At 35.9% G+C, this 12,912-nt stretch overlaps 1 protein-coding gene and 1 non-coding gene across 2 annotated transcripts; one reads left to right on the top strand and one right to left on the bottom strand.

The window, feature by feature from the left end:
- The first annotated feature begins 5,603 nt into the window (after positions 1-5,603).
- TRNAS-GCU (transfer RNA serine (anticodon GCU)) lies at positions 5,604-5,685 on the top strand. Its single transcript has one exon. It is a non-coding gene; the product is annotated as a tRNA-Ser (tRNA).
- Positions 5,686-8,412: 2,727 nt separating this feature from the next.
- Positions 8,413-11,194, bottom strand: LOC106116213 (uncharacterized). The gene is made up of 4 exons (XM_013309968.1): positions 10,757-11,194; positions 10,300-10,467; positions 9,367-9,502; positions 8,413-8,721 (listed from the first exon to the last, which is right to left on the bottom strand). Exons 1-4 carry the CDS (start codon positions 10,980-10,982, stop codon positions 8,586-8,588), a joined length of 666 nt encoding a protein of 221 aa, XP_013165422.1. The 5' UTR covers positions 10,983-11,194; the 3' UTR covers positions 8,413-8,585.
- Positions 11,195-12,912: the final 1,718 nt, after the last annotated feature.

The raw sequence follows: 12,912 nt of genomic DNA on the forward strand, positions 1-12,912 counted from the left end.
CATCTGTGCCAGACAGCGAGTTCCATGCGGCCGTTCTGGAGATACCTTCTAACAAACATCCATCCACCCGAACATTCATATTTATAATATTAGTAAGAAGTAAGGTTATTTCCTTTTAATTTATTCATTATTGTTATCTCTATTTTAATAATGAATATGTAAGGGATGACAAAATGTATTCACACAAATGTACACTGAAGTGACTTCTTTGGTATATAAAATAACTTTCAAGCTATATGCGGTTCCTCTGGTATTGCTGATGTCCATGAGCGTCATTGAAAACCTCGGTGTTCCCGCTGCTCGTTTGCCAAATTATATTATATAAAAAAAAGTTCTATTATGCTATGACAGAAGTGATTCACTGTTCTACCTTCGTGTGAAATACAATAAAAAATACATTTTTAGTATCCATTTCCGTCCATTGAGTTTATTTGAACTTGTAATTCGACCCACGTATGTTTACATTTGATTAAAAACTTAAAATTCCGCACATGCTGGCTGGTTATTGAAATGGGTCGAGTGAACCCTTTGCAAAGGCTTTACGTCAAGGGACCAATCCATAAGTCTAATATCTAAATAAGTTTTGAACCAAAAAGGTACCAAATTGCTCGTATATGTACTTTGAAAGGATTTTGATGTGAGAGTAAGCTTTTTCAATATATTAGTTTAGAAGTAAATTCGAATTTATAGAGTTCTTTTCTATATCATAAGGCAAACGAGCGTGCGATCACCTAAAATCGCTGAAATAGCGAAGTGACCGTTGCCCATAGATATACGCAATTGCATGTGCGTTTCCTACCTTTAATCGACGGAGAGGCTGCACAGAAAGAAAATATTTTTCATGCATCCTCTCATCCGGAAAGTCAGCTTCCACTTCCCATCCTTTCCTTATAAGAAGTCACTAGCTATTGCGACTCCATCCACAAGGCATTAAGAAAAAACTTAATGAGACCTTGTAACAAACATCCATCCATCCATCCAAATCACATTTATAATATTAATAGATATTTCTACGATGGTACTTACTATGGGTTAGTTCACTATATTTATACATCTTACTAATATTTAAATGCGAATGTTTGGATGTATGTTTGTTACAAGGTATCTCTAGAACGGTTCAACGGATCTCGATGGATGGATGTAGAAGATAGTTTGTAAGAACTTACTAATTAAGTTTTATTTAATTCTGCGCGAACGTAGCCGCGTGCAACAATGATCAAAAAAAAACAATTATCAAAAAACAATTATTAAAAAAAGTTGGAATGTCTGTATGTAAAATTGTAATAAAATTTGTTGTATTTTATACACATAAAGTGCTTTGCAGATAAAATTAAATATTTGTCTGTCTGTCTGCTATGCCGCGTGTGTTCTGTGTATAAATTATATTAAACATTTTCAGTGTTACATGGTAAAACAATCCATTGAACTAAGGACAAAGAACTAAGTTATAGGAATCTAATAAAACATTTAACTATTCCGTGTGACTGGTTCGCTTCCGGACTGGAAGTAAATATTCCCCGTTTGCTTTTATCTTCGCAAACATTGCCGATACTGCGTTGATTGTTGCAAATAAAATCACATTTATATTGTACTAGGTAACGCCCGCGACTCATATTATAAAGCGGAACAGTTTGTTTAAACGCGCTAATCTCAGGAACTACTTTACTGATTTAAAAAAATCTTTTTTTTTTAGTAGTCCAAATGGACTATCCAACTATAAATATAGAGGATAGATAGATACATTCTATAAATATAGAGGAAGGCTTTAGGCTATATGACATTACGCTGCGACCAATGGTTTTTTTTTAATTACTCGCGGACGGAGTCGCGGGCGACAGCTAGTTCAAAATATAAAGTAAATCCTAAAAAATCTTCGTGTTTTGTTCAATAGTGAGTAGACAATTTATCGTCAGATCAGAGGTTTTCGAAGTCGTTAATCAGACGATGTCTCTGGAGAGAGAACTCTGTACGATAATTTGATTTCACCATCTTTAAGCATATATTTCTCGAATATTCTTTATACAAACTTGGAATACTTTGTTTTTGTTCGGCCTCTGTGGAATAAAGTTTTATACTAGCGGTGATCCGCGATTCCGTCTGCGTGGAACTAAAAAAAATATGATTACTATCCTATATGTTATTCCAGACTATGTTCTATATGTATGCCGAATTTCATCGGGATCCGTTCAGCCTATCTAGAGATACAAACAAACATCCATCTAAACATTCGCATTTATTATATAATATTATAATAGTAAGATATGATATGTTAATACTTTTGTCTGAGTTTTGAATAAATATTAAAACTTGACAGTTCTTATAGGTTATGTTTTGTCTCTTTCAATCTTTGTTGTGCTTAAAGAAACAAAAACGACAGACAGAAATTCATTTTTATCACACAAATCTCTGTAAATAAAGGAAACTTTTCATAGCTAACATTTTATAAATGCGACGCCGCGGAAAATCTCCGAGACATTTGCTTTACAAAATGTAATTTGACATTATACATTCATGTATTTTAGGTTATATAGTTCGTTTAGTATTGTATGTTTGATGACATTTTTGTAACAACTCTTTGTTTTAAAAATAACATACTAATATTATAAATGCGAATATTTAGATGTATAGATGGATGTTTGTCGAAAGTGTCTCTAGAACAGCTTCATGTATCTCGCTGAAATTCAGCATAAATGTAGAGCATAGATAAGAACTTCTTCTTTTTCTTCTTCTTCTAGCTCTACAGCCCTCTGTGGGCCTGGCTTGGTCCAGCAACTTTTCCCACCTCGGTCTATCTCTGGCCACGGACTTCCAGATTGCTATGCCCACTTTTCTCTCCGTCCTTATTAACGCCGTCTATCCATCGGAGCGTTGGTCTCCCTCGACTTCGACGACCTTCGGGATTACTCGCCATAACACTCTTAGGGACTCTGGCTTCATCCATTCGCTCCACGTGGCCGGCCCATCTAAGCCTGTTCAATTTGATGTGTCCCGCCACGTGCAGCTCCTGGTACAAGTCATAGAGCTCTTGGTTGTACCGGCTTCGCCATTGGTTGTCTTCGCACACGGCACCAAAAATACGCCTAAGGATTTTATAGATAAGAACACATAAGTTAATAATTACGTTTTATTTCTAATCCCGCGCGGACGAAGTCGCGAGGACAACCTATAATATTAAATCCCTCATATCTCATATTAAACGTGGGTCTACACTGCAGAAACTCTACCAAAAATATACCCGCCCATATTATCTTTCAAAAGCTTGTTTAGTCAGGGTTAGTTTACGAATATTCAACAGTGGAAGCTCGTTGTTATACACAAGCCATTACACAAATGAATTCTATGTCTATGTTGAGTTGAACGCGGAAACTATTTACTCTTCGCGATGTCAAATGGCTGCTCCAGTTGACATTATGACGGCCATTACGCGCCGCCGTCCGCCATTATGTCAACAAGAGAAGAGATTGACCAAATTAAATGTGAGTTTACACAACATGGTACTCATGTCGATACTTTTTTGCAGTAAATGTTGGTAAACGAGCAAATTGCCAGTTGCCCATGAACATCTGCATTTGCAGTTGCCTTGCCTATATTTAATTAACACGGTAGGAGACAAACGTGTCCGTCCGCGTCCTCTACTCATCCACATACCCTGGCTATCCTTTTGTTATAAGAAAAGGGTGGGAAGGGAAAGTGGACTAAAATTAACCTCAAACACGGAAACTCATTATACTGTACGCAGATTTAGTGTCACTTTATGTTGTCGTAGTATTTCATCTGTCAAAGCTCAGTAGCGAGATTTTAGCTTATTTGATTGTATTAAATTTTATAGCATCATTTCTCTATGTTTTTTAGTTAACTTTTCGACAAAACAGTTGATTCAAAATGGCGGCACATGGGTATGTAATGGCGGCAATAAATTTCCAACCGCGTCCCGCCGTTATTCAACATCTGTCAAGACATCTGTCTACTTATTGCCTTACACATTTATCTCAAATATTTTAACCAGAATATTTACTGAATAGTTTGACCAATAATCATACTAATATTATAAACGCGTATTTTAGGATGGATGGATCATGGATGTTTGTTAAAAGATATCTCCAGTACGGCTGCATGGATCTCACTGAAATTTTACTACTAATTATTTTTTTAATTCTGCATGGACGGAATCGCGGGTAACCACTAGTTTTATAATACTTGACTTCCTGCCTTCCATTCTGTTTACTTCGTATTCATTCGAGTTATTAGAAGATTTCACTCAATTTACCGAACTCGAATTCAGTTTACCTTTCAATCGATTTGTCGCGCATTAGTCCCCAGGGTAGAGACCTTTTGAAACGGGAATCGCTTCAGGGTAACTTCTGAATTTAGAGATTTCTTAACATCTAGTCTACGTGTTGGGAATAATTCAATTGACATAGAATCAGTTTAGATTTAAAAAGTTAAGATATTCACACCAATGCCTGTGTTATGTGCCGTGCCAAAATTTTCTTTATAAGTGGTAGAAGCTTCAACATTGGGCAATTGGGAGATACTTGAGTTATCTTCGATTTTAATTTCGTCCCCATACAAATTTTCAGACAAATAATTCTAAAAGAGCTTCACGCATATTATGCATTAAATTTTACGTAAGATATTAAGTCATACAAGAAATATTCAAGAAAAAAAAGACACTAAAAAATAACAGACGAAAATGTCTATAAACGCCGAAATATTGCCCGGTGTGCGCCGTCCACCTGTATAAGAGAGAATGATATACAGTTTTTCTATCAACTATCGACAGTTATGGCCCGCGCCGGACGCACCGCACACACGGCCCGCAACGGATGGTCTCTTGATAAATGCCGTCATTTGATGCGTTCGGCGCGGATAATGGACGCAGCGTTATGTAAATTCATAAAAAGCAAACAAAAATCCGTTGCGGGGTATGCGTGCGATGCGTCCGGCGCGAGCCAATAATCTTAAAAACAATATTTAAATTTGCAGCGACGGACCTTTGCAGTTCACTGGAGCAGCTAATTCATTGAATCTATTGAAGCGGTCTAATGAGTTTATAACAGTCAACTAAAGGTGTGTTTCCACGATGCAGGAGCGAAAGAACGCAAATAAGCACAGTGGAAACAGTTGTAGTGCATGGAAGGTAGAGTATGTCATTTCCACTGCCAAAAGCCGAAACTCTTGTACAAATGCAATGTCAATTCAACTACTAACCTAACCTAAGTCAGGAGTGACTAGGCAGGTGACTTGGCACAATCACGCTTGCCACTGGGCCAACTTCATTGATATGTGCAGGTTGCATCACGATGTTTTCCTTCAACGTAAGAACATATGACCTGTATACAGAAATAATTCCATCGCAGTCCAAAAATAAATCATGGTTTTTCAATGGCTATTAGGTGTGTAGATGGTTTTTTTTAAGAGGGCAAACGCAAACAAAAACATCAAGGTGATCGGACATCTATAATTGAAAACAACACGGATAATTAAAAATATGTTAAAAATCGAATATTTATGTTGACAGTAAGAGAGTTGAGTTACTTTTGTACAAGTATTTCAACAGTGGGAACCTACTGTAAGACAAAACTTTTATGCGTTAGCAATAAGACGAGGTGGCCGAGAGGTTAAGGCGTTGGACTGCTAATCCAATGTGCTCTGCACGCGTGGGTTCGAATCCCATCCTCGTCGGGTACTTTTAGTTACCACTGTTTTTGGGTTTTTTTTAAATTATACTTCGATTTGACGGACTATTTAAAACTGTGGATTTCAAATCTTGTATACTAAAACTATTATACTATTGCTATCCTTGTTTCTTTCATGGAGAGAGAAAGGGATGGATATATTGCAATACAGATTCGATAATGGAGACTTGGTCTCTCAACTAATTCATATTTTCGCTGAACACATGAGTTGACACTACCGAATCATATTTAAAAACAAAATTATTTTTTTTATGAAAAAAAGACAATTTTTTTTTCAATAAATTGTCATAGAAATCGTAATAAGAATAAAAAATAAAACACAATGGAATATACAAAAATATTTAATTTTAGAAAATTACCAAAGAAATATTAAATAAGAATACTGTTACAATATGAAAACTTAATCTAATGGCACAACTAACTAAAATAAAAACATTCATTTATAAAAAAAAATGACAAAACGTTATTTGAGCAAAAATAACTTAAATTTACGAGATTAGCAATAAAATTTTGAATAAAATATTGAAATTATTTATTAAATTCCGAGCAGACTATTTAATTTCAATTTAATAATAAAAATTGCCACATTGCCCGCAGAACGAACGGCCGATGGGGCCGGAAAGTCCTAGAGTGTCGTACGCGGACGGGTCGACGCAGCGTAAGTAGGCCTCCCGCATGATGGACCGATGACTTGGTCAAGGTTGCGGGAGTGTACTGGATGCGGGCGGCACAGGACCTGGCATTGTGGCAATCGATGAGGGAGGCGTACGTCCAGCAGTGGACAAATTTAGGCTGATTATCATAATGATGATGAATAAAAATTAATAAAAAAAAATCAGAATTACATAAAAATTGTATAATAATAAATTATGTTTCAATTGTAAATGGACGGATTATTTAAAATAATTCTTATGTAATCTTACTTATATAATAAATGAGAAAGTTTGGATGGATGGATATAATTCACGTAACTCCACAGCTAAAGGGATCAAAATGGTATTTGGAATAAGTATAGAGTAAAGCCTGGATTAGCACATAGGCTAATTCAAGTATTTGTTATATTTAACCTTAAATAAACTTGAAATTAGATTCCTATTAGTTAATAGATAAGATTCAGTTTTAATTTTCTCTTAAATATAATTAATAAAAGCCAATACAAAGAGCCTTTTATTTTACATACAGATATTTTGTTATTTACAAATATTTAATTCTAACATTTTTACCGTAGAACTCTACAGTGAACTATTAAATATTGTTATCCCTTTCATTCTCTTTGACAAAATAGAGACATAAATACTTTTAACCACGACCACATAGAAGACACGCCTCAAGGGTGAAGTAACCCTAACTGCAGTCTGATAAGTTTGGTGCTGAGGCTTAATTTTGATCCTCTTCACCTTCCCATTCTTTTCTTGTAAAGAAGAGATGGGGAGGGGAAGTAGAAACATAGGTAGGGAACTTATTATCCTACTGTGCGTTCCATAGGTCGATTAAAATAGACAACGAATCTCCAAATGCATATGTCTATTGGCAGCGTTCGCTTTTTTGGCGAATTTGAGTTGCCACTTGCTCGTATAGACAAAAAATATATATAATTGTCACTGCAGTTGAATTCTATAAAAAAAATAACCATATAAATTACAAAAGAAATGTAAAAAAAAAAATCACTGGCTTAAAAAATATGTTAAAAAATCTTTACAAGAATTTCTTACAAAAATTACAATTTAACTTTAAATTTCGACCACTTACATAAAATACAAGTATCATTGTTTTTATAAACAGCACAACATGTTTCTATACAGCGATGTTAGACAAAGTACATTCGCTTTGAAGCGATTTCATAGAGAACTTTACAAATGTACGGAACTCGCGACAATCACGTGACATATCGAAAGTTGTCATATATGCATTTTTAACCCTTAATTCGATAGTGTCCAGTATGACGAACAACCAAATAAAAAAAACTACTAAACTAATTTAGAGAAAATTACGTAAGTATGACTTTACTAAAAAAAAAGAGTTTTTTTTTGTTGAAAAAAATTTCGTCGAATTAAGGGTTAAAGTTCGCTATGGAATCGCTTCGAATGCATTTTGTCTAACCTCTCAGATAATGTTGACAGTGAAAACTCAACGATCACCAGTATTATTCATGTGCTTTTTTGACTGCCCACATTTTTATTTGCCTACCTATCCTATCGACCTATCACAACATAACAGACCAATATAAAAAATTTGTCATAACCGTTGGACACTAGTCTGTTACATTGTTAATAATCCTTAAACAACTCAGTCTGAATAACAGATCTATACATAGAATTTACTACCCGTGTACGATAACATGATACCTTATTAATATTTAAAAAAAATATGGTAAAAAACCAAATGTGTGAACCCTTTTGTCACTAAGCATGAAAATTTTAGTCGTTTAGAGATGGTAAAATGAAATATACATACAAAATCACGTATAACTAACCTGGAACTAAAGTGGTCTTTATAATATTTTTGTCTAAATACATCTATGAGTGTCTTTGAACATAAAAATCTTACTAATATTATAAATGCGAATGTTTAGATGTATGGATGTTTGTTAGAAGGTATCTCCAGAACGGCTGCATGGATCTCCATGAAACTTTATATGCATATAGAACATAGTCTGGAAGAGCACATAAACTAATTAAATTCGATTTTAATTCCGCGCAGACGGAGTCGCGGGCGACAGCTGGTATAACATACATTTATTTTGTAATATAGATCACTTTAACTTCAGTTTAGACATATATCCAAACAATACCCTTATCAGACGATTAAAAACATATTTGACGTTCCAAATTATATATCATATAGTATCATGTTATTGTACACGTGTAACATTGGAATCCAACACAGTTAATACAACATGATAGCTCCATTAACTTTCTCTTCCAACGCTGGTGCGATAGTGTCAGCATCTCTGTTGTCCGCCATCGCAATCAGGATGCATACATTGTTGACAAACGCGGAGATAGCGGCAGCTACCACTAGCCTACAATTATATACATATAATTAACTGTGAGTTTCTGAGACTAAAATCTACGTTTAAAACATGTTTTTTTAATTAACTAATATTTCTTGTACCATTGCAACTATGCTCTAGGTTTGTGATATGGTTTACGACAATAGTCGAATGGCGGGATTCGAAATCTCGACCACCGTCCCCTACGACCAAGTCCGTACCTTTAGCCATTAGGCTATTGACACTTCATCTCTGTTATGTCTATGAGAGGGATGTCGATATGTTTCATAGATATTGTGGTCTCGGAAAACAATGTTATGGCAAAATTATTTAACTTGGAACAAATTACGTAATAATAACAATATATTCGAAATGATTTCAATAAAAAAGCTTCTGTACTTGAAAAGGTAGAAGGGTTCGATTTTAAGCGTTCCCTCTTCTGTCTATTAAAATTGCGAAAGGGGGCAGATGCATGAGGGTCTAGCATGAGTATTCATGAAAACGTTTTCGTAACTTCATCGAAAAAAAACCTGCGCCACTACCGTGCGTACGATAATAAACTCGACGACGTTACGAAAGTGCGTGTCACAAATATTCGAGCTAGGCCCTTAAGTAACCGCTTGCACATTTACCATCTTTCACTATTAAATAAATCCATGAGAAACAAAGACTTACCAAAATGAGATGCCGAGATCTGCCATACCGTCAGAAGACCAGGTGTTAGCGAGGTCCTCCTCTGACATCACATTGTGCTGCAAACGGAGAAAGAACTCCGTCAGCCACACTGACATTGAACCCAGGCAGAATAACACTGGAAACAGATGAATTATATAGTGGGATAAAAAATATTCACAATATCATAAATAATTAAAACCCTTACCGTTGGTTTCTGAGACTAAAATATTTGTATAAAACGATACGACGATATCGTCTTCCCATTTAAAAATCAGAGATAACAATATGCCTTAAACAGGGATTTTAGCCTCAGAATCAAAGGCACGAACGGTGAGAGTGGCATTTATTTTGCCTCTATTGGACATGGTAAAGGATAAACTGAAGTTGTAACATGTCATATAACGCTCCAGGGAAAAAAACGAGTCGAATGACATCTCAATTGTCGAAATCAATTCAGTTGTTTAGTCTATAATCCGTCACAATGGAATTTACATATGTACAAACATGAAAAAAATTACATACGCAAAACACAATAAGGGAACGTACCCATACTACGTGACCCGTTTAGGTAAACTACTACGTAAAATACTACGGTCAGTCACAGACGGCGGGGGTTGGGGCTCAGATTTTAGTCACGTAGTCCTTACTTTTTTTTTTTTTCATAATACACAATTCACTAGTAATTTAAGTATGCATGCAGTCTTATGCTTTAAGAAGAGTATGAGCCAAATGATATTTTTTTTCAATTTTTGCCTGTGAAAACTAAAGGGGGGGTGGTCTTGGCATGTACTACGAGGGGTCACCGAGGGGTGGGAGGGGTCGAAAAAACTAAAACAATAGGTCACATAGTATGGGTATGTTTCTTAACCCTCTTTATCAATCGGGTAGTAATAAAAAGATTTTCTTGCTTATGTAATAATCAATTAAAGTTACCTGTTGCAGAGTTACAGAGTAGCAGTGGTTTGGGAGAGCAGCGCGCGCGTGAGGCGGAGGCGAGGGCGGCGAGGACGCAGGCCCCGCCCGCCGCCGCCAGCGCCACGCCTAGCTGCGCCGCCGTGCCGCACCACGCCCAGCGCCGTGCTGGGTGCGTGCCTGCCCGCACTGCAACACAAATCACTAACAATGAACCACGTACTAGCAGCTTCCCGTGACTTCGTCAGGGCCAGAAAAAGTAGACTATAACATAGCCGTATGCATAAGCCGTTTCGGAGATTACCCGGAACAAATGAGTACTACTTACAGATAGACAAAAATTTTAATAAATGGTCATATGTTATCAGCAACGCAAATTAAAAATCTATATGATTTTGTTATTCGATATTACATACATACAGTCCAATTATATTTAAATCTATTTTGTGTATGTATACTTAAAAATAACTTTACTTACCGCTAAAATCATAATATCTTCGTCCTACTCCAGCATTCAGGGCCTTGTGCCCTTCAAACAGACCGAAGCTTATCTGTCCTTCAGACTCCAATGGATTGGGGGCTCTTTTCGCCTTTGCATCGACCCAGTGCGTCGTCCCTAAGGAGCCTACAATCAGGGCAATACATAAACACGATCCGAAGAAGGTCGCAAATATCATGGAACGTTTGAACAGGTTCAACTTCATTTTGATTCAAGTCACAAACACTTTCACTTAGTACGTCCGTTCGTCGCTAGATGGCGTTACGTCACATGTTCATTCTAAAGAGGTTTTATATGCGCCTCTTTTCTAATTTAGACAATAGAACTTTCGATGCGCGCGCACTGTGTTTTTCATTGTAGACTTTTCCTTTTAATCTCACGTTGTTAAAGGGAAATCTGAAACGAGAAAATGACACTTTAAATACGATATAAAAATTTTATTAGCAAACAAGCTGTCGCCCGCGATTTCATCCGCTTGCAATTAAGAAAAACTTAATTAGTACGCTATATGTTCTTCCAGACTATGGTCTACATCTATGCCAAATTTCAGCGAGATCGACGCAGCCATTCTAGAAATACCTTCTAAGATCCATCCATCCATATAAAAATTGGCATTTATTAACACTGTATAAATTAAACGTTAAAGTGACACCTTTTAATACAAAACCTCATCTAAATTACACATAAGTCTTAATGTCAAGTTTACAAATGTTACCTAATATTGAATCATAATTCGAATGCAGAGTAAAACCGGTTACCTCGCTGTTATTTCTTTAACACGCGATGTAAAAATGTTAATATGACTTAGTGGTGATTCTTTATCTTTTACGCTCGCGATTCCGTCCGCGCAGTATTAAAAAAAACATTGGTTATATAGCCTAAAGCCTTCCTCTATAAATGGACTATCCAGCAAAAAAAAACATTTTCAAATCGGACCAGTAGTTCCTGAGATAAGAGCGTTTAAACAAACTTTCGCTTTATAATATTAGTATAGGTAAAGATACTAGCTGTAGCCTGCGACACCGTATACGCTGATTTAAAAACAAACTTAATGAGTATCCTATATGTTATTACAGACTATGCTCTACATCTATATCAAATTTCTTCAATATCCGTTAAGCCGTAATAAGCGTTTTAACAGTAGTAGAGCCCGCTTTAACATCTTCGCACGAATTGTCCCGGCTCGCCCGGTGAAATACCACGACCACACAGAAGACAGGCATCAAGTGGAAGCAATTCCACCTTTAGTCTGATGAGTGTGCATTCCGGAAGCCTAATTTAGTCCTCTTTCTCTTCCCACCTTTTTTCTTATAAGGAAAGGATGGGAAGTGGAAGTGGACTTTCCGGATGAGAGGATGCATGGAAAGAGAATACATATTTCTTTCTGAGCATCCTCTCCTCCGTCGATTAAAGGTAGGCAACGCATATGCAATTGCGTATGTCTATGGGCAACGGTCACTTCGCTGTTTCAGCGTTTTCAGGTGGCCGCTCGCTCGCTTGCCACCTTATGATATAAAAAAAGCCGTTCTGGAGATACATTCAAATAAACATCAAGGAGGGATGGATGGATTCATCCAAATATTTACATTTATAATATTAGTAAGATAAATAAAGATATAATTGCACGTACACATAGATTCAATAAAACAAAGTGTTCTTAAACTTTTTAAATTGTTTTTTTTTTTAAATAATATAAGAAAACTCGCTTTGTCTTCTCTCAATTTTACCGTAAATTTCACTCGTGTTTTTAAAATAAAACAATAGAGAATCGAGACGGTGAAAGTGAAATATCGAGTCAAAACAAAAACAAAAAAATCGATTACAATCCATAAAGAACTAACCGAATATCATAACAATTGCATAAGTCAATAGATATTATTAATTAAATAACAATAGATTTTATTCAATTAGTATAAACAGAAATAAAATATTTACATCGATTTTGCATTTTTGCTTTGGAAAAAAGTATTCTATTTCTATTACGATATGGTATAAAATACTTTAGCGCCTTTTACAACACCAATTCAAGATGCTAATCAAACCTACATCGAAATTTGAACTTTAACAACATGTAATAGAATACAAAATCGCTATATGACATAACGTGAATACAATTAACCCGGTACCACACTGAC

This window comes from Papilio xuthus, unplaced genomic scaffold (assembly GCF_000836235.2).
Source record: "Papilio xuthus unplaced genomic scaffold, Pxut_1.1 DF827756.1, whole genome shotgun sequence".
Taxonomy (NCBI): Eukaryota; Metazoa; Arthropoda; class Insecta; order Lepidoptera; family Papilionidae; genus Papilio; species Papilio xuthus.

Coding starts and splice junctions, on each gene's coding strand:
- LOC106116213 (XM_013309968.1), bottom strand. CDS start 10,982: ATGAAGTTGAACCTGTTCAAACGTTCCATGATATTTGCGACCTTCTTC. Junction 9,503..10,299: donor ACTCTGTAACTCTGCAACAG/GTAACTTTAATT, acceptor ATCTGTTTCCAG/TGTTATTCTGCCTGGGTTCA. Junction 8,722..9,366: donor GATCTCGGCATCTCATTTTG/GTAAGTCTTTGT, acceptor ATATAATTGTAG/GCTAGTGGTAGCTGCCGCTA.